General features: G+C 44.5%; 1 protein-coding gene across 2 annotated transcripts in view; it reads right to left on the minus strand.

Moving 5' to 3' along the window:
- Positions 1–23,386, minus strand: part of GLI2 (GLI family zinc finger 2) — a 106,151-nt gene continuing 82,765 nt past the window's right edge. For both annotated transcript variants that reach the window (XM_075181143.1, XM_075181144.1), the window contains exons 6-14: positions 14,234–14,435; positions 13,465–13,666; positions 12,653–12,766; positions 11,860–11,991; positions 10,404–10,553; positions 9,409–9,573; positions 6,238–6,504; positions 3,596–3,932; positions 1–2,995 (exon numbers count right to left, since the gene is read on the minus strand). In XM_075181143.1, the coding sequence (XP_075037244.1) occupies positions 747–2,995; positions 3,596–3,932; positions 6,238–6,504; positions 9,409–9,573; positions 10,404–10,553; positions 11,860–11,991; positions 12,653–12,766; positions 13,465–13,666; positions 14,234–14,435 (3,818 nt within the window). In that variant the 3' untranslated portion in view covers positions 1–746. The remainder of the gene's footprint in view (positions 2,996–3,595; positions 3,933–6,237; positions 6,505–9,408; positions 9,574–10,403; positions 10,554–11,859; positions 11,992–12,652; positions 12,767–13,464; positions 13,667–14,233; positions 14,436–23,386) is intronic.

Below are 23,386 nucleotides of genomic sequence, written 5' to 3' on the forward strand. Positions count from 1 at the left end.
TATAACACCATTTTATGTCGATGGCCATATAGGAACTGTGTAGAGAAATAAGCAGCTAAATGTTCATGTCCTCCCTCCTCCGCAACATACAATATGGCTTTTCATGATATGTGAATGATTTGGCACAACATATAAACATACACTTCCATGCTTCAAAAAGGTGATAAAATCCATGTACCGAGCATTTACAAACAGTTATAAACATTGAGGCTTTGATGGCAATATTACTTGGAATAGTCAGTGCACTGATAAACAGCAGTTTTCCCATTATCTGACTGTACACAGAAATACTACACTTCCTATTGTTTATTACAGCAGCGGTTTGAGGTTAAGTCCTAATCCTGGAGCCCCCTTTAGAACTGTGTGTTAAAGGTTAGACTATTCCCCTGTGCACCAGAAGTTGCAAAACTCTTCAAGTTTATTTTGGTGTTTTACAGGCCACATCTTTTTTGGCTCAGGGAGAGGATGTGGGCAATTGGGACAACCGGAAAGAGAAAAAGACAAGATAAATTAGTGACCCATTGTGGATGTCTGGAAGATGTGTAGCAATATTATTATTCTTTTGTACAGTGTATATTTCTTGGAGTCACGGCTTAGATTCCTTTTACTTGCCTTGCAAGTTACAGTCATACAAATACACTGGAGATTGTCCTAAATATGAAGACTGTAACTACTTGAGACAATCTCAAACACATACAAAATAACACACAATGAATGGCCTTCATGACTTGTGCTTCATGACATGTTTACGACATGAGGTTGAGAAATTTACTTTCTTCTGCCAATGTGGTAAGCATGGAGCTCATATCGCCGATGGCCATATTGCTTATACCAGCTGGGATGGAGGGAAAAGTCAGGGAGTTTCTAGGAGTTGTGAGGCGAGAGGAGGTTTGAGAGAGGCTCTGTAGAAGACCAGGGCTCAAGGTTCCTGACATGAGACTAGAGTGGTCCCCGTCGTCCAACATAGCATCAAAACCTATTGCAGGGGGTTGTTCTAGGCCTCGTGAATCCACAGTGCTTGTTACCTGGTTGACACCTGGAGATGGCATGGTAGGAACCTGCCTGACGGTACAATCCAACCCCGCATTATAACTACCATTCTGCTCATACATGCGTATTTGACCAGAATAATAAAGTAGACTATTTTCTTTAGCATTCATACAAGGCTTCGGCTCGGCCTCCTCACTTGTTCTTTTTGGGGTTGCCTCTGCTGTCTGTTGACATGGACTCCGCTCACTCACTGAGTGTGGGTTCCTCGTATAGGTGAGATGATGTCCTGAGTGTATACTTGCTGGCCTGTTAGGCGGATGTGGTCCAGGTGGAGGTCTTGGCTGAATCATTACATTATTTATTCCCTGTCCAGCCATTCCCATATCACTGTGTTGAGAGCTGAACGTATTCTGGTGAGTCTGGTTGGTGTAGGAGTTTGGTGGGCGAAGACTCTCACAATTGACATGAAAGTTATTTGCATAGTTCTGAGTGGTGTTTTCAAGCACCATCTCTCGACTGTTGTTCATTATCATGTGTTGGTTATTCATTGTGCTACTCTGAGAAGAGTGGATGTAGAGTCCAGGCTTTTCTAACAGAGTAGAGGATGTTGAGAGCTGGCACTGGCCTTTATTACCTACTTTTGGCATGTGCTGTTGGTTTAAATCAGAGTTGCCATTTTGGTACAGATTCCCTTGCTGTTGCCTTTGCTGAATATAATTAAATCTCTGCCCGTTAGCACAGACATTTCTCTGTGCAAACTCTTGCTGTGCCGAAGTCAGATTATTTTGAGTACCCTGGAATGTCTGCTGGTTGAAGTTTTGACACTGGCCAAAGTTTTGCCTTTGTTGTACAACTGCTAAATTCCCTTGTCCAAACGGCTGTTTTGGCACATCGGTGATGACATCTACAGTACCTGAGCTGACTTCATTCCACTGTACAGGCATGCTATTTTTCAGCATGTCAGAAGAATTCATGGTTTCTCCCATGACTTGGAAGTTCCTACTTGTGTCAGGCCCAGCAATCCTACAATGAGCTATTGCCGACTGATGGTAATTCTTCATATTGCTTTGAAAACTTGGAGGTTGATTGTTAAAATCAGGAACGGGGTTATGCTCTGCTGCGCCTCTGTTTTGAGATTTAATGTACTGAACAACATCGTCTGGCAGAACAAGGTCGTCATCTCCACCAGGAATGTCCAGATCAGCCGACATGCCTTCCATAATGACATTCTCACTGATGCTGGGTGGCCGTGGTGAGTAGATGTGTCTATGAAGGCTACCGTCTGAGCGAGTGTATTGCTGAAGATTTACATTTCTTCTGTCCATAATTGGTGGTGGATGCAGTGTATTCATGCTGTTCATGCTGTGGAAACGCTGAACCCTTGGATGATGTTGGCCTTCGAGTCCTGCGGTTGTCCTTACTGGGTCACTAGCACGTCTCATGTTGTTTCCAGGAACCTCGTGTGGATACATCGGTACGGCACCATTACCAGAGCCATCGCTGCATCGTCTTGGGCCAAGGGGCTGTCTGAAGGCAGGTAGGGAAAAGTCTGACCCATCAAATAGACACATTTTGTTTCTCAAGCTCATTTTCTCCATGTTGGGGAGGGGTGTCGGAGGTGGGCCACCAGTTGCTGCTGCATACTTGGCTTTTAATCGATACTGTTGAGCGGGAGTCAGATTCAGAAGTGTCGGCAATCCACTACACTGGCTGGCATCACTAGACCTTCTGGATGCATCAGTGGATATCGGGTCATAGGAATCTGTAGAGCTCCCGTTGTTTTGTCGCCTGCTAAACTGTGAGGCTTCACTTGAACGGCGGCTGGAGAAATTTGGGGAGATACCTGAGGATCGGCGGCTGGTGTACGCAGAGCTGATCGTGCTAGTGGCACTATCGCGCCTCTCGTTCAGCTGGTTCAGCATGGTGATATCATTCAAAGACAAGTCTGAGATTCTTGGGTTTGTATTCACACCGCATGGGACACCAATGTTGTCAAGTAAAAAGCCTAAAAGACAAAAGAGATAAAGTTAATAATTTCAGCTAACTAAAAATAAAACTACAAAATGTACCAATAGATTGTCCCGTGTTAAGAGATTTCAAAATATTCCCCAAGTCACAATTAGTTTGGAGAGCCAATAAAATATTTCAAAAGAGCCACAATTATACTAATATTGTAAAATAAACTTTAATTAGTCATGTAGGTTGTTCACATAAATCCACTTACGGTGTGAAACACTTTGTAACTGTATTATATATTTAAATTAGCAATTCTACTACAAATACCTGTAAAGGGAACCCACCATCAGGTTTTGCTTCGCATTTATATTTGTTTATTAAGTGTGTATTGAGAAAAGAAGCCACCAGGATGAGCATGTAATATTGTCTGGTCAATAGCTTCCCAAATACGCTATGAGGTATGGGCTGACTTCCTGGCCCGGGAGAGAAGACGACACAGAGTGCTCTCTCCTGGGAAAATGGGGTCACAGAGAAATCCTGTTTTTGTTTATTATATAGGGTACATTACGTAACAAACAAATGAATAACTAAATAGACCATGTAGAACCTTGTGAAAGACTCTTTCAATCACATCTGTCATAGTACGTACCATTTCCGGGGATGGCCGGGAGTTTGGTGTTCCGTGCAAGTGGAGCTGTATTCATGAATGAGCAAGATTCCTTCAACGTCTTCAGTTTCTCCTTTTTGAGCTGCTCCAGCCTCTGCACCGTCGTGCCACCTTGTCTCCTGAGCTGCAAGCTGACCATTGCGCTACCAGATGAGACCGTGGAATCCACCACAGGGCCGCTGTCCTCCAAACCAAACATGTCTCCCAGGCCTCCCTCGCCATGCAGGTTCAATTCTACTCCGCTGTCAGTGTTGTTGGCGTTGCCAAGCGGAGATGGCTCACTGCTGCATGACGACTGCCCACCAGGGCTGGACTGCATCTGAGGGGTAGAGAGTATGGGGTCAGGACACAGATGTAAGAGATAGTTGGGTATTTTTGTAGGTGGAGAGCAGCAGTAACACACAACCCACATATCATCCATCGGGCTGAGACCACAGAGGAGCGGAACATGCTCAGAATAAAGGGTATAGGTGGCTCTATGAAGCGTAGACCACTGATTCACATTTTATATGACACTACTAGTTAGTTATATTTGTTTCCTTTTTGTAGAATCAGAATATAATAAATATTTTATTTAGAATAGACTATATTTGTGGCGACCTTAGTCTTACTCTGTTCTAGAAACCTTTACTATTCTTCTGCTTATACCGGACTGTACTGTGTTGTGCTGTTATGGATAATGTAGAAAGAGTCCGAAAACCTGACACTCCCCCCTGTATAGTTTTGGGCACAGTAAACATCAAACTCTCACCTTGATATGTTCTGTCCTTAGGAAAGTGTTAGAGAGACAGAAAGAATGAGATGAGCAGTTAGTAAAGGGGTTGAAAGTGCAGTAAATAATATTAATCCACATTATGGCGACATTGTCAGAAAGGCTAATGTAGGTTACTATTGGCGGATAAGTATCAATATAAATTCATAATGTTCTCCAAGAACTGCAGAGACTGCCAGCCCTACATCATAAAGTTCTCCATGGACCACAATGACTGTCAGCTCTATGTCACAGTGTTCTCCAAGAACCACAATCATTGTCAGCTCTAACGTCACAGTGTTCTCCAAGAACCACGATTGTCAGCTCTATGTCAGTGTTCTTCAAGAACCACAATCATTGTCAGCTCTATGTCACAGTGTTCTCCAAGAACCATGATTGTCATCTCTATGTCACAATGTTCTCCAAGAACCACGACTGTCAGCTCTATGTCACAATGTTCTCCAAGAACCATGATTGTCATCTCTATGTCACAATGTTCTCCAAGAACCACGATTGTCAGCTCTATGTCACAATGTTCTCCAAGAACCAGGATTGTCAGCTCTATGTCACAATGTTCTCCAAGAACCAGGATTGTCAGCTCTATGTCACAATGTTCTCCAAGAACCAGGATTGTCAGCTCTATGTCACAGTGTTCTCCAAGAACCATGATTGTCATCTCTATGTCACAATGTTCTCCAAGAACCACGATTGTCAGCTCTATGTCACAATGTTCTCCAAGAACCAGGATTGTCAGCTCTATGTCACAATGTTCTCCAAGAACCAGGATTGTCAGCTCTATGTCACAATGTTCTCCAAGAACCAGGATTGTCAGCTCTATGTCACAGTGTTCTCCAAGAACCATGATTGTCATCTCTATGTCACAGTGTTCTCCAAGAACCACGATTGTCATCTCTATGTCACAGTGTTCTCCAAGAACCACAATCATTGTCAGCTCTAACGTCACAGTGTTCTCCAAGAACCACGATTGTCAGCTATATGTCACAATGTTCTCCAAGAACCACAATCATTGTCAGCTCTAACGTCACAGTGTTCTCCAAGAACCACGATTGTCAGCTCTATGTCACAATGTTCTCCAAGAACCACGATTGTCAGCTATATGTCACAATGTTCTCCAAGAACCAGGATTGTCAGCACTACATCACAATGTTCTCTAAGAACCACAACAATTGTTGTTGACTGTACACTTACAACATTACCACATTTTCTAAAGTAAACCTTGTAGAGTGAATAAGGCCTCATACCCTTCCATGCGTTCACTAGAGTTCCGTAACGCTAGTACAATGCATGTAAATGGAACCCACAAGCATTTTGGATCTTTTCTGTTTTCAGAGGGCCTCTTGCTGCAAGGTAAACACCTTAAAGGTCCAATGACTTCCCTAATTCAAGTAAAATACTCTACATTTCACATGTGGTTTCATTTGCTTTTGAACTTAGTTTGTTTGAATGCACATAACACACGGCCTTAATGCTATATCTAAATAACAAGTGAGAGCAACAAGTCTGCATCATGCAATAGTATCTCGAAGTGTCGATTCTCATCTACCAAACACTAATCCCGGCATAACATGAACATTGTATTCCCGCCACAAATCGGTTCTGCTCAATTCCTTCGAGGTAATGTTTCTATAAACCATCACCAACAACACCGTTATTTCCTACAATCCTCATATACACTAAACTTTACAATGGCTGAAACGACTCACTGTAAATGCACTGTTTATCTTAATTTAACAGGCTCAGCACATGGCAGTTTTACAAGCAGCAGTGTGTGATAATATATTTCACAGAGGCCCCAATCCCAAAGCTGCATACAGATGTGCATCATTATGTAAATAAATGTGTGGTCACTTACCATGCCATCCTCGGTTTTGATTGTCCTGGGCTGGAAGCAGTCCTCCCTGCCTCTAGAGGCGCCATTAGACTCGGTGTGTTCTGCAGACAGTCTGTTACTGGCTTCGTTGTCCCTGTTTTCTCTGGGTGCCGGTCTGGGAACGACGTCATTACGTTGCTTCTTGGTAACGTGTGCCTCAGGGCCATGTACAGTTTTAACATGCTTTCTCAGAGAGCTAGGGTCCGTGTACCTCTTCGTACATCCTGGGATCTTGCAGATGTACGGTTTCTAAAAGGCAATGTATAACATTTACTGGTTTTATTAGGGATGTATACACTCACAATTGTAGGATTTGTATGGGACATTATAATATAGCACATTATACCATACATATTCTGCATTGTTCTTTTAATATTGAGATATTCAAGGTCTGTTACCCCCCACACCCCAATTTCCAGAAACCTTGTTGCCCAGAGACCCCCAACTACTGCCAGCCACCGGATGCACAGAGACCCCCCCAACTACTGCCAGCCACCGGATGCACAGAGACCCCCCAACTACTGCCAGTCACCGGATGCACAGAGACCCCCCCCAACTACTGCCAGTCACCGGATGCACAGAGACCCTCCCAACTACTGCCAGCAACCGGATGCACAGAGACCCCCCAACTACTGTCAGCCACCTGATGCACAGAGACCCCCCCAACTACTGCCAGCCACCGGATGCACAGAGACCCTCCCAACTACTGCCAGCCACCGGATGCACAGAGACCCCCCCCAACTACTGCCAGCCACCGGATGCACAGAGACCCTCCCAACTACTGCCAGCCACCGGATGCACAGAGACCCCCCCCAACTACTGCCAGTCACCGGATGCACAGAGACCCTCCCAACTACTGCCAGCCACCGGATGCACAGAGACCCCCCCCAACTACTGCCAGCCACCAGATGCACAGAGATCCCCCCAACTACTGCCAGCCACCGGATGCACAGAGACCCCCCCAACTACTGCCAGTCACCGGATGCACAGAGACCCTCCCAACTACTGCCAGTCACCGGATGCACAGAGACCCCCCCAACTACTGCCAGCCACCGGATGCACCGAGACCCCCCCAACTACTGCCAGCAACCGGATGCACAGAGACCCCCCAACTACTGTCAGCCACCTGATGCACAGAGACCCCCCAACTACTGCCAGCCACCGGATGCACAGAGACCCTCCCAACTACTGCCAGCCACCGGATGCACAGAGACCCCCCCCAACTACTGCCAGCCACCAGATGCACAGAGATCCCCCCAACTACTGCCAGCCACCGGATGCACAGAGACCCCCCCAACTACTGCCAGCCACCGGATGCACAGAGACTCGTCCAACTACTGCCAGCCACCGGATGCACAGAGACCCCCCCAACTACTGCCAGCCACCGGATGCACAGAGACCCTCCCAACTACTGCCAGCCACCGGATGCACAGAGACCCCCCCAACTACTGCCAGCCACCGGATGCACCGAGACCCTCCCAACTACTGCCAGCCACCGGATGCACAGAGACCCCCCCCAACTACTGCCAGCCACCAGATGCACAGAGATCCCCCCAACTACTGCCAGCCACCGGATGCACAGAGACCCCCCCCAACTACTGCCAGCCACCGGATGCACAGAGACTCGTCCAACTACTGCCAGCCACCGGATGCACAGAGACCCTCCCAACTACTGCCAGCCACCAGATGCACAGAGATCCCCCCAACTACTGCCAGCCACCGAATGCTTGGAGATCCCCCCCAACTACTGCCAGCCACCAGATGCACAGAGACCCTCCCAACTACTACCAGCCACCTGTACCACAAATCCACTACTACCCCGAGGAACTTTTGAGCCCAATATCTCACGGCCCAGGTATAGTTCCCTCAATGTTCAGGAGTCCATCAGAACAGAGCAAACACTCACTGGTCCTGAACAACCCTGGAAGCAAAAAGAAGGCGCCAGGAAAAAGTGCCGCTCTTGGGGGTCACGCAGGTCATAATAACTGTGGCATGGTGCAGAGACAGCACAGGTGATGGCAACTGTGACTGCAAACAGTGGCTGGTATGCGGTTTAGAGATGGATTCAGTTTGGGCGAATCCTCTGAAAAATTACTGCATTTGCCAAGATCACGGAACCAAATCCAGGTTTCATGAAAGCGGGTTTCCAGCTTAGTTGGCTGTATTGCTTTGTACACATTCTCTTGTAGCTTTCTCCGCTGTAACTTCCATCTGTGCTTTTCAGCCAGGTTATTTTTCAGCAGATTATTTTTGTTGCCTGGGATACGGCATCAGGTTTTTGTCTGGATATAGCCAAAGTAGAAATACAGCAATTTCATATCCCAAAAAAATGGTAAAGACGTGACTAAACCGTGCAGCGGGGAAGCCAGAAAAGTAAAGATTAGTTGTCTATTTTGAAAAACAGTTTCAGAAGAATGTGTACAAACCAATACTTTAAATTCGTCCCAAGGTGGACAACCCCATTTAATTACAGTTGTGTATACAGAGCAAATGGTGACACTGTTCTCAATGTATTTGTCTTTAAACATGAACAAGAATGATTATAACAAACCAATCACAAATAAACCTAAACCTGTCTAACATGTTTCCGGCTGGTGTCTGTCTGTTTACTGAATTTCAGCTCCATAGAACACCAGACACATTAATTCCTATAACTCAATCTCCTCGGAGCTGTTCCAGAGACCAGGCGATACATTGTTACCCCCCTGATTTCCATCATTACCCTAATAGCTAACAATAGCCCAGACCGAATGTGTCTATTTAAACAATAAAACAGCAGGAGATATTTCTAAGTGAGGTCTTAGGGATTACTGGGGAACCCTGCGGGGGCCACGTGGGGGGAATAAAGGTAGATTTACATATGTGCCATAAAGGTGACTTCCATTTCCTCTTAGTCCTAACAGAATGATCTGATTTTATGGTCCCCATCGATTTGGCAGGAACACACCAGTCTAACATCTGCAGCCAATTCCAGGAACACAGAAACAGCCTCGGTGAGAGGGGTAACACTGGTGCGGTTTGGCTGCCCTGGAAAATAAATTGTACGACAAGTAACTCTATTCTGCGAGTGTTTTATTGGCACAAGGTGTAAAAATCTCCCTGTCAGCAGAAGAGGGTTTCCTGACATATATCAGGATGATGTGGGGGCCTCACCTCATTGGAATGAGTCCTGTTCTGGTGCTTAGCGCGGTCGGATGCGTTGGAGAACGCCTTGTTGCAGCCCTCGTGCTCGCACACGTACGGTTTCTCGCCGGTGTGGGACCGCAGGTGCGTCTTCAGATTTTCCAGCCTGGAATACGCTTTGAAGCAGCCTTCAAACTGTGGTAGCAGGAGGAAAACTTTCATCAAAGACACATTAGCTGCTAAATTAAACAAAGAGGTATAACGAGATCTGCCTCTCAGCCTACGAAATCCTGATCATTTCCCCCAAATCCTAAACCTGACGCCCGTTCTGCATGTTAACACTTTGAGCCTTCTGCTGCTTTTATGACGGAAACATTGTATTAATGTGGTTGGCCACTTTTGGACAACACACGCCCTCGCTTATACTCTGTCCTCAATCCCAGGGGTGGCACAAGAGCTGAGGGTGCCTAGGTGGTGCCCCTCCCTCATCAGATGTGTCACTTCGGGTGTTGGACTCCCACCCCCGCTGCTTCTTACCTTAGAAGACAGGAGGTGGGGGCAGCATGGAGTGCGGCGCTGTCTGTGACATCATATCCCAACGTAACACTGACTACATGGAATACCTGGCGCTACGTGTGAAGGTGCCGTGGGGCATTGAAGACACTGTATGAGTAACATTATCAGTGATTTAGGGGATGCATAGAAGCCATAGGTGACCTTTGACTATCAGCAATGCTGCCCCCTCCCCATGTAGCAAATGAAACCCTAACGTCTTATAAACATGCTGCAGAATAAGAGCAGAGACCCCACAGATGAGGTGGTCTCACACTATCAGCGAGTAGCAGACACGTATCTCCCCCCATCTCCAGCCATGCACCCACACAGAGCATTAACACAGCAGTTGTACAATATCACCCCCCCAGGTACAGTAAGTGCTTAGTCCTCCAGGGCGGGGGTGTCAGCAGCTGCTATTTATAGGACAGATCTCTGCTGAGGTCGGCAGTTTTGCAGCAGGAGCAGCTTACTGTGCATTTATGCGGCTTCTCCCCGGTGTGTCGTCTCATGTGAACCACCAGCATGTACTGGGCTTTAAACGGCTTCTGTTCCCGCGTGCAGTCCCGCCAGTGACACACAAACTCCTTCTTCTCCCCGTGGATGTGCTCATTATTGATGTGCTGGTGACAGAACACAGGGGGAACCTCATCAACCACGTCCTTGTTATATTGCTCAGCGTGTCATACGTGTGGAATAATTGCTTTTAGTGTAGTCATGTAAAGCTATAATAATATATGCAGTTTAATATAATGCATACATTATAATGTTATATAACGTAATAACATATAATAATATTGAACACTACATGTGGTATTATATTATTACGTAGTATTATATCTGGAGTGTTTACAGTATTTAAACAACATTTATAAATTGGACATTTTTAGGTTGTTTTGAAGATTCTACATCTGAAAGATGGAGCCATTTATTGGGTGAGTTCTGGAGGATCCAAGAAGGAGACATTATCTTATTCTCATATAACAAAGACCACCAATCAATAACTTCTGTGAGAATGACGCCCTCTATAGACTTTATATCAGCCAATTTTACAGCTGTTGCTTTCTGTTGTCAGGAGGTAACAGCAAATCTTGGCATATGCATATATATATATATATATATATATATATATATATATATATATATATATATTTATTTATATATATTTAGAAATTCCATTTATCCTCACATGTTGTTATCTATGTGTTTAGTTTACATGTAAATACTACTACATCCTAATTTTCTACCTAATATTTAATGTTATTTATAAAGCTGAAAAATATATTTATATTATTATTATCATTAATGCAGTTTACTTTTTGGGTACATGTAACGAGCTTATACATATTCTGTATATTTAACAGATATGATAAATGTACTAATAACCAACAATTAAAAGTGCAAATAGATCCCAATCAGAAATATTTTATTTTCTCGCAAGATCTGAAACACATTAAAACACAGGGAATAACCCCAGAAGTGAAGTGTTAGCAGACTAGGAAAACACTGCACCCAGCCCAACATAAAGCATGAATATTAATATAACGCTTGAATACAGCACTTTCCCAATATAAACCAGTTTTATTTTGGAAGGGAAAACACAACCCTGCAGTTACTTTGCACTCTAAGCCATTGCACTGAGATTGTCTGTGCGCTAATGACATATTTTGAAGAAGCTGCTTAATTTGCGACTTATTTAGGGATTGCATCGATCATGACAAACAGCGTGTGTTAAACCTCCGCACACAGGGAATCTGTCCCTCTCGTTATGTCGGCGTACACAGCGGTTTGTAAACAAACTTCTAAACATAAGAAGCCGTCTGTGTTTAGCTGCCAATTCCCCTTAAGAGGTGTCCTGGCAGGAGGGGGCCAGCGACAGGGTATACAAACAACACGCGTGTCAATGTCTGGTTCTCAGTAAGGCCTCACATGGACTAGCTGGTCCTGGGTGTCATACTCCTTGGTGCAGCTGTCCCAGTGGCAGTCCGTTTCGTATACAACCTCCGGTTCCTGCTTACACTCTTCTCTATCCAGGTCTTCTTTCAGGTCCCTGGCATGGTCCTGGAACGTGCAATGGACACAGTCAGGTTGGAGTGAGGAGACAAGAAGACACAGCCAGGTGATGACAGCACAGGACAAACAGGACAGGAAAAGAGGCAACAAACATGTCGGGGTGACGGGAAGTTTGGGGGTAACAACAGGGACGAGATCATACAGTGAAACAAATATTTCTGATATACTGGACAGATATAAGTTCATTAAAAGATGGATATTAGATCTTTTTTATTGCAAAAAGTAACTGACATTTCTCACAGGTTGTACAATTATATAAAGTATTATGTAACAGGAGAAGACGTTACACAGTATAGTGATAGAAAATACCCTCTGCTGTTGCTTATGACGTAATGTTATACCAAATGAAACTGTTGCTAAACGTTTGCTACATTGTAGCCGTATTGTTCCGTGTAACTTGTTGCTGTGGTTCTGACTGATGAGGCCTGAAGTTAGGTCAATGTCTGAACTATACATACTAAGAGTATATACACACACACTATATGTATGTGTCATAGGACACACATATGTTCTTGCTAAGTATGTGAGGACCAGCAGGAAACAGGTTTGAGAACAGGTGCAGAATTGTGCCCACTCTGTTACGTCAGGAAATTCATACTGTCGTCCCTGTGACTGTATAAAACCTACTGAAGACATGTTTGGAAGTTACCGGGGGGCTGGGAGAGTCTCGGCTGGGAACCTCCTCCTCGATCTTCACTTTGCTTCGCTTGTTGATGACTTGATTGACAGTGCTGCTCACCGCTGACTCGCTGCTCTGCTTGTTCTGCAAAACATGTCTCAGTGAAGTGAGCGGATATCGCAGCCAACACGGGGAAATCTCCAGAACTTAGTCACAGAATACAGCTGCCTGTAAGACCCTTCTCGCCACAGTATAGAGCTACAATGTAGACTCTGGAGATACACAGAGTATTAGCCACAGATAATTAGTATCTGCAGGGTTTTGAATCCATAATCCTGGCTGTAAGCTCTGCAGCCAGCAGCGGTACCAGTGTCCTGAAAACCAGGGGTCTCTCAGTAACGGGACCCCCACGGTATTGATGTTTGGAAAGAAGGGCGTTTATTTAAAAGTTTTCACAATCATCCAAAGAAGATTACTTGTAACTCTAAAGGGCTGATTCAATTAGGGTGGGTCCACCATAATCTCGCGACTATGGTACCGCACAATCTTTTCGCTCACACCTCCTATAATTTTATTTTTAATAAAGATATATATTTTAATTGTGCTATAGACACCCAAGTGCCCAATTTGGAAGAATTTTTTTTTTTCAAATGGGCATTTGGAAGAAAAACGTACTCTTATGATAAATGTTAATGGCTCTAAACATTTATCACAAGAGTATGTTCCTAATGACTTCAGTATTGGACACTACACGGATATAGACAGTATTCTACTCTACTCACAGATAGTTCCGGGATGGGGGTTTGTGTTCGGGTTATCCTGTCGGGTAGGGGGTAACTTACCAGGCTGGAGTTGGAGGCAGTGTTGACCCCGCCGGCCGGAGCCGGGCTGCTTGTGGCCAGGGAACCCTGCTGACGGGCGACGAAGGTGGGAGACGGATGGATGAGGGGGCTGTGTCCGAACGTGGAGTTCAGGCTGCGCTGCTGGTTGAGTAGCTGCTGATAGGCCACAGGGTTGATGGGATGGGGGAAGCTGAAGGCTGGGCTAGAAGAGAACCAGGCAGAAGTCACGTTAGTTATCACACATCTAAGAGCAGACAAAGTAAAACTAGTTGTATCTATGAGGGCAGGAACCGAGAATATCCCTTTATGGCCAAAAGCCTTTTACGTCATTGCAATAATCGTTACATCTTTACCATGTAATCAGTTAGAAATCATTTAAGAACTAATTAATTTGATAGAATTTACCAAAAACTAATTTTATTTGGATTAAAGGGGGAAAAAAAAGAGCAAAAGTATGGAAAGTTTTTACTTATCCACGATGCATTTTTTTTGCATTCTATAATTAGTGCAAACACAGAAATATACTCCTAAATATATCCTCTGACTTCTAATGTTTACAGATACAGTATAAATGTGCCTGTAGGGTGGGGAGGCGATATTTCCCCGTGCTCCCCCCCCCCCCCCCAGTATTATTTACTTGAACGGTGTCTAGCTCAGAAGGTCCTTGTTATTTACCTTTCCCATACCTGTAATGTAATGTGCAGGTTTGGAGAACCGGCATCTAACATACCCAGTACACAGAGCACGTTGGGGACCTGAGGGAATTTACCTGATGGCTCCGGCTGATAGATGTCCATAGGAGCCGCTGGCTGCCGAGCTGCTCCGGGAATTGTTGATGTAGGCCACCAGCGAGTTGGGCGAGGTGCGGATCATGGTCTGTAGGTCAATGCTGGCATCGGAGAGGGGCGAGATGGAGAGAGCCCTCTTCCGGCTTAACCTTGGTGTGACTCTGGGACTAGAGAACCGGGATACTGGACATAATAAAAACCAGAACATGTCAATAATGATATATTATAACTGTCTCTGAAAAGTCTACACTGTAACATATCACAAATTAGAGCTTTGTGGAGTCCGTTAATGTAACAAATCTGATGCCAATGAAGAAGTGTAAATAAAAGGACACACTTATATTAACCTGGAGGATATGAAGCCATAATGTAAAACACAAATAGTTGTAGGATGAATTGTAATTTAAAACTGAAAAAGAAATGTAATTGTCCAATGAACTACACTAAGGTAAAATCTCTCTCTTCATCGTTACACAGAATTAATCAAAGTGCCAACATACATCACAGTGTAGTATAATATGTGTAACTGGAACAAACAACAGATATAGATAGTAAGCTCACGTGGACAGAGTAAGTAAGGTGTAAAGGTGTAAATAAATAGGTGTAAGTAAAGGTGTATATATATTGTGGAAAATATGCCTCTTTGCTACAGTTCCCCTACAAGGGATCTAATAAAAACACAGTCTGCAACAGCAGGCTGCAGACAGGGTTAAAGGTTCCCTGGGATCCTCTTTTAGTACACAGACACACAGGTGTGATCAGTTTGCTGTAATTTGTTTGTAGTGCTTGGGGTGGAGGATAAAGACACTATCTGTATGTGTGGGTGGGACCACCGATGCCAGTAAGTGGCCGGCTTGCAGACAGGGAAGTTATGTCTAGCCAGATGTAAGTGGTGGGGATTTTTGTGTACTGTTACTGGATATGATTGCTGAACCAGCGTTGGAACTGTTTACCATACTGACAACTGCTAATAAACAGTTAACTGGTTCAGCATTCCTTCTCTCTCACAATAAATATATATATATATATATATATATATATATAGATACATATATATAATATATATATAGTCTATCCATAGGCTGCAATTTCTGGGGTCAGAGCCTGACTGATTAAGACTCCATTGAGCACCAGTCAAAAGGATTTGGAACAAAAACCCTTTATTCTGATGTGTGCAGGTGACACGTACAGTTTACAAAGTACTTGGATGTCGCTCACTACGCTCTATGACAGATAGTACACAATTACACATTTTCTCTCATTAGTATGACTTCCAGTAGACCAAACATTATTGCAGAAAGGCCCCCACAAGTCTCAGCACATGACTCCGCCCCCATGCGGTCACACGCAGACTCCTTCCCCCAAGCATTCGCAGAGTCCTCCCCTCATGCGGTCACAGACTCCTCCCCCATGCAGTCACACGTAGACTCCTCCCTCCCATGCGTTCACACGCAGATTCCTCCCCCATGCGGTCACATGCAGACTCCTCCCCCCATGCAGGCACATGCAGACTCCTCCCTCCCATGCTTTCACACATAGACTCCTCCCCCAATGCCTTCACATGCAGAATCCTCCCCCCCATGCGTTCACACGCAGACTCCTCCCCCCATGCGTTCACACGCAGACTCCTCCCCCCATGCGGTCACACGCAGACTCCCCTTTTTTCATATTTCCAGATGCTGTGTTTCTTGTGTATTTACGATAATCTGCTCCTTGTATTGAGCACTGCACCATTAAATGCTGATTAGGAGAAAGAGTGGATACAGCCCACTTACATGTTCTAAATCCAAGCCACAAAGTTGCCTCAATAAACATTCTGTCACAATGAATAGAGGCCCAGCTGTAATTACTCTCCCCAGCTCTGTTAGTGTGTAATGAACACAGAAGTTGCTGCCGCGGCTATAATTATCCCATGCGGGATGAAAAATGACACAAGATTTGGAGGCAAAGTATTTCAATGTGTTTTCCTTGCATTTCTCCCAAGTCTTAGCTCCATTAGCTGGCGAAAGCAGGACAGTGCTGGCAGCCATATTTATCTCTGTTAGCCACCCACCTCTGGGGAGACCTGTATATTAATGTGCCACTTCCCTTGATAAATTATGAAACACAAAGAAAAACTTTGTACTCATTTTTCTCTCCTCGTTTGCAGTGATTTATGTTGGAGCCATACACTCAGCTATTGGCCCCATTAATATGTTCAGGAAATCCGTCTGGGGCGTTGCTGCGCCTTCTAGATCTCACCACTAGAGGCAGTGTGGAGGAGAGCCCATTAGTAACCAATTTAGGGCCCTCCACTGCTTTATTGTGGCCCCTCACACTAACAAAAGCCTGGCACCTTACCACCATGAACCAGAGATCTGTTCCTAAAAGTAATCACTAATTTTGCAGTCTTTGCAGACAGCTCTACATAGTAGAAATACTTCTGGGTGTGAGGAGACATTGCAAGTTTAAAGCTTTTGTTTAACATTGCTAAAAGTGCACATAAAAACGTGTTTCTCTGACGAGATGCAACTGTCTTATTAAAAGTATTGGACGAGACCGAATCTCTGACAGCTCAACTGTTTATGCAAAGCAAACATGGTTGTGTCCCTCCATAGTCTGGAATGTCCCTAAAATTGCAGCTTCTCCACCCTTTCATCTGTTTTTAATAATCTTACCCTGCAAAGTATAAACCTTGATTTAGCACTGCCACTAATTCTTAGCGAACTGATAGACTGCAGTCTCAGTGATGTCACTGGTTCCTAGTGACAGGATAGGCTGCAGTCTCAGTGACGTCACTGGTTCCTAGTGACAGGATAGGCTGCAGTCTCAGTGATGTCACTGGTTCCTAGTGACAGGATAGGCTGCAGTCTCAGTGACGTCACTGGTTCCTAGTGAATGGATAGGATGCATTCTCAGTGATGTCACTAGTTCCTAGTGAATGGATAGGCTGCACTCTCAGTGACGTTACTGGTTCCTAGTGAATGGATAGGATGCAGTCTCTGTGATGTCACTGGTCCCTAGTGAGTGGATGGGCTGCACTCTCAGTGATGTCACTGGTTCCTAGTGAATGGCTGCATTCTCAGTGATGTCACTGGTTCCTAGTGAATGGATAGGCTGCATTCTCAGTGATGTCACTGGTTCCTAGTGACTGGATAGGCTACATACTCAATGATGTCACTGGTTCCTAGTGACCGGATGGGCTGCATTCTCATTAATGTTGGTTTAGCCAACAAACTTTAAAGGGAAAAAGTTATCAAGATGTGCAAAATATTTTTGAACTTTGTTAGTGTCTTTTTGTTTAGAACCTCCAGGTGGCGCTCTTGTTACTGCTGTACATGACAAAGCTAAGTCTGTGACAGACACAACCAACTCCTCCCTCTAAATACTAACACATAAAAATGATAGTTTCAGTGGCTGATTGTTGTGTATCTTCCTGGGTTTTAATTAGTCACTGAACACTAAATATAAAAACTGAATTTTATTTTCAAAATACATTTTTAAAACATGTGGAAATGCCTGGCTCAGATTGCTATACTTGTTATCTTAAGATATGGAAACAGATTATAAGGTAGTTTAAATTAATGTCATTTCCATGTATGAGCTATTAGTTCATGTATGTTAATGTCTTTTCATACATGTTTGCAAACAGTTTGTTTATTGTCCCATATTAGTGACAGATTTTTATAAAAACCTGCCTGTGTGATCAGCGTTGTTTTGAGATTTGAGGAAAAGCAATGTAGTAAAGCTCCCAATTCTCCAGTGAAAAGTCTCCCTTCTAGGAGGTAACTAAGCCCAGCATCCAACACATGCAGGTTAGAGTTTGAGTTTTATATACAAGTAAAGAAGTTTGCCAACTGTGGAGTTGTATTACTGTACATTTATAAAAGGAGCGGCTATAACTTTTTTGTCCATCTCTGTTTTTATGCTGCATTTTAGAGCTAGCGATGTCCGCTCACAACTGCGCAAGTCTGTGCAATCACCCCCCACCCCCAGCACAGAATGGTTTGCACCCAGTAGGCAGTCTGCTCCTAACCTCACTTCTGACCCATTACGATGGATGTAGCTCTCTCCTAATTGATGGGGGCACCAGTTATGTACAGTAATAGGGGAGAATCTATTGGAAGCAGTCGTCTAGTTATTGGAATTAATGGAGAACATATTTTCATGTTGTTATTTCCTAGTGATGTATAAAGGTTTGAGCACCATTCCCATTCATATTAAGTCTAAGCAAAAAGGAATATTTAAGCCACATTATGTACATTGTATCAAAAGACAGAAGGATAAATATAAGTCCTTTTGCGTGTTCATCATTTTATTGTATATCAAGAACATTCTCCACTTTTCTGGTTTCCACATCCTAATTTATTGCTGGAAATCCGCCCTAAACCCGACTATAATTAGACAACGCTCAGATTTTCTCATCAGGGTACAGATAATATTTGCTCCTTTCTGCAGTGTTTGCAATAATAAAACAAACATTGTGATGACTATAAGACGTTGTTTTACTGAAGAGGAAATGTCATTTCTCAGCGTTTGGTCTGAACACCACAGATTATTCCTGGATAAGATTTAAAAAATGTATTTTGAATTCTTATACTTCTGAAAACATTTTATGTATTTCACAAACTCTCTGTGACTGGTGTTTGCCTGTAATACTGTTCATGGGTCTGAAAACCCTGTTACCAAACGGGGGCGGACGGGCAGCTCCGAGCCACCCTCTGACCAGCCAACTGCCCTTATACCGTAACCTGAGACCACCGTCTGTGGGTGGTGCTGACCGGTAACCTTCATTGGGACTAGTGGTAATGAATATAGAGTGTGACACTGGAAGGCTGTGGGCCCCGATGAAGGGAGGAGAGATCCGGGGCCCCCAACCCTCTGCATCTGCCATGCAGCAGGCCCCATTATCTCCAGGGGCCCCGGTGCACGGCACCTGCCGCAACAATGGCAGTTCCGCCACTGGTGTGGCCCTTCTGAAGGACAGAGGACCGCACCATACGGCCCCTGAAGTGAATCATGTTGCCCATCATTGCTGGAGGGAGCAATTTCTAGCAAAACTTACATTTACTCTCTTTTTATAGTGAAAAAAACCTACTGACCTTTATACCAACATTGCTGTGTGACTGGATCACATCGCCCCACAAAGCACTTTTCCCATTACGATCCGGCTGCACCAATATGCAAGTACAGTCCTGAACCTCGATCTCCTACTTCCCAATAGACTGTAAGCTTATGAGCAAGGCCCTCGTACTTCTGTTGGTTATTACCCTGTGTTATGTTATTAATGTGTGTCTTACTAATTGCAAAGTGCTATATACATAAATGTTAAAAATAATAATAATAATAATAATAATAATAATAATAGACCCCTGTATGCAGCAAAGCCCAGCTACTGAGAGTTAGGGCTTAGACAGACACGCGTAACACACATCTACCTGGTCTGGGGTAAGAGAACTTCCTCCTACGCCACCACCCCAAAGGGCATGGTCTGTATTGTCAGTAATCACCCCAAAGGGCACCGTCTGTATTGTCAGTAATCACCCCAAAGGGCACCATCTGTATTGTCAGTAAAATAATCAGGATTTGTTCTTACTACGTGTGCACTGGACAAACGCTTAGTACCGCTAATATAGCCCAGAGTGTTAGATTCCTCAGTGACTGTTCGTAGCGCATGTATTATTATTAGTATTATGTAGGACAGAGCAGTCCACACTAAGCGGGAGGTCGCCCATATTTCACAGGAAAGTATCTCATAACACCCTCTCCCGAGAGCTGATCCTGGACAGGACAGCCGGCATTCAGAGCACCAGATATTGCACTGTAAGAAATGCACGAACAATGCATCCTAAGTCGTTGCATCCTAAGTCTTTCCAATATGCTGTTGATCCTCTATTTACGCGCAGATCTGAAACCCATTCAGTTCACAGAATGACAACTGCGACCGGCCACGTTTTAAATAGAATACACAAAAAACATGTTCCCTCCACCGCTAGCGAGGTTGGGAGCCAGAACTTACTTTTCTTGAAACAAAAGCTTAAGGGAAGTTTCACCCCTGGTTTAAGGTCCCGTGTTCTGCTTCCTGGCTGGAAGTACAAGCTAGGACAGGTAGAGAACACCTAATTATAGATTGGAGGCTCTTATAGATCTCACAGCTTATTACAGCACTAATTCTGTCCTCAGTGAAGGAAGAGGGTTAACAAAAGAAGAACGTTATACGGGAGACGTTCTCCTCTGAACTCACATTTTCCATCTGTACCAGAGCTGGGGTTTTACTGCAGTAAGACTCTGGCTGTGATGTTATTGTAAATAATTACTGATATGACAATTAAAGTAAACTGCGGCCTAACTGCTCTCTGGCAAAAAATCATCCCAGACATGTGACAAAGACAGAGGAGGTCATGTGAGGTCTCCAGGCCCGAGATGAAGAGCACTCCCTGATGTAGGAAGACACAGAACATCGCACTGAATAATAATAAGGACTGGACCAGTCCCACACAAGACGGCAGCTTGTATCAACCTCCTGACAGGGCCTTACATGACAAATACACTATATAAATACCTATAGTCCCAATACCTATAGTTCTAATCTTTATTTGCGGGTTGTTTAATTATTTAACATAAGATATAGTCTATGGTAATAGAGTAGACATGTTACCTACAAAGCAAGGAAGACATTTTATTGATCGATCCAAAATTCATGAAAATGCAGCCTGTGAACCAGTGACATCACTGAGAGTGCAGCCTATCCAGTCACTAGGAACCAGTGACATCACTGAGACTGCAGCCTATCCAGTCACTAGGAACCAGTGACATCACTGAGAGTGCAGCCTATCCAGTCACTAGGAACCAGTGACATCACTGAGAATGCAGCCTATCCAGTCACTAGGAACCAGTGACATCACTGAGAATGCAGCCTATCCAGTCACTAGGAACCAGTGACATCACTGAGAACGCAGCCTATCCAGTCACTAGGAACCAGTGACATCACTGAGAATGCAGTCTATCCAGTCACTAGGAACCAGTGACATCACTGAGAGTGCAGCCTATCCAGTCACTAGGAACCAGTGACATCACTGAGAATGCATCCTATCCAGTCACTAGGAACCAGTGACATCACTGAGAACGCAGCCTATCCAGTCACTAGGAACCAGTGACATCACTGAGAATGCAGTCTATCCAGTCACTAGGAACCAGTGACATCACTGAGAGTGCAGCCTATCCAGTCACTAGGAACCAGTGACATCACTGAGAACGCAGCCTATCCAGTCACTAGGAACCAGTGACATCACTGAGACTGCAGCCTATCCAGTCACTAGGAACCAGTGACATCACTGAGAATGCAGCCTATCCAGTCACTAGGAACCAGTGACATCACTGAGAATGCAGTCTATCCATTCACTAGGAACCAGTGACATCACTGAGAATGCAGCCTATCCAGTCACTAGGAACCAGTGACATCACTGAGAATGCAGCCTATCCATTTGCTAGGAACCAGTGACATCACTGAGAATGCAGCCTATCCAGTCACTAGGAACCAGTGACATCACTGAGAATGCAGTCTATCCATTCACTAGGAACCAGTGACATCACTGAGAATGCAGCCTATCCAGTCATTAGGAACCAGTGACATCACTGAGAGTGCAGCCTATCCAGTCACTAGGAACCAGTGACATCACTGAGAGTGCAGCCTATTCAGTCACTAGGAACCAGTGACATCACTGAGAGTGCAGCCTATCCAGTCACTAGGAACCAGTGACATCACTGAGAATGCAGCCTATCCAGTCACTAGGAACCAGTGACATCACTGAGAATGCAGCCTATCCAGTCACTAGGAACCAGTGACATCACTGAGAGTGCAGCCTATCCAGTCACTAGGAACCAGTGACATCACTGAGAGTGCAGCCTATCCAGTCACTAGGAACCAGTGACATCACTGAGAGTGCAGCCTATCCATTCACTAGGAACCAGTGACATCACTGAGAATGCAGTCTATCCATTCACTAGGAACCAGTGACCTCACTGATGCATGAGTGACAGCTGAATATTGGTCCAGCTGCCTCCATTGTGTGTAGTTGACAGGTCCACTTAAAATTGAAAAAGTACAGACTATAAGTGTAACATTTTCAATCAAGGATGTTTCTTACACCAGTTCACAACACCTTATCAGACTTAAAGCTGCACTACCATCTAGTATGCTCAGCCAAAGTTCAGGGGCTCCTCCGTTCATTTTCCAGCCCTTGACAAAGAAACAAGAGGGGGTTACAGAGTCAGCAGAGCTCCTGGGAGGGGGGGGGGGGGGGCTCCTTAGTAAAATATTTTAGGAAAACAGAAAGTAAACGCTTTTCAGGTCTATTTTTAACCACTCGGAAATGTAACTTTTTAAATGCAGCTCTTTAAAAAATAAACGAGTTTCATAGTTCTCAAACTGCCCCAGAACAGTCAGTCCCAGAAATCTGCAAATAATTAATTCAGCATTTTGTCTGTTTTGCTGTAAGGGGAGAAAATCAGCCTCAGAGCTTGATTAGAGGCAGCAGATGATGACAGGGTGACCAGCAGACTGCTAATCTGATCGCTCCTTATAAAAACACCGGAGCCTCTGTCCCAGCTCAGGGTAACCCAGGAGAACACATCAGGATGCAATTAATGGCCTTCTGTAACAATACAAAGCATTGTGTGTGGAGGGGGCTCGCTGGGCTGTGTGATGGCAGAGTGACTGCGCAGCCACAGAGGAAGCCGCAGTCACCAGACTCTGACTTAAAACAAACATTTTTAAACAAATTTTCTGTGCACAAAGTCAAATTCTCCTGCGAAGGTGATTGGAGGACGAGGGGTTAACAGGTGAGGAAAGCAGGTGATACCTGGAACCTGAGAATGTCGCTGGGATTTAATATAATTGTATAAAGAAACCTGATCAAGGGTGCAGTAAATACATCTTTCTATCATAAGGTGTCATCTTAAAACAATAAGGAACCGACATGTAAGAACTCTGAATAGCACTATGTACAATACACAGACACGGCCAGGAGTACAAACTCCTACTGTCTGTAAACACTGATGGCTCAGACAAAACACACCACAATCTAACAAGGCGGTGTGTACTGGACCAAGCACTCTCAGTAAAATAATAACACAACACATTTATACAAACTGTA

This window comes from Mixophyes fleayi, chromosome 7, assembly GCF_038048845.1.
Source record: "Mixophyes fleayi isolate aMixFle1 chromosome 7, aMixFle1.hap1, whole genome shotgun sequence".
Taxonomy (NCBI): Eukaryota; Metazoa; Chordata; class Amphibia; order Anura; family Limnodynastidae; genus Mixophyes; species Mixophyes fleayi.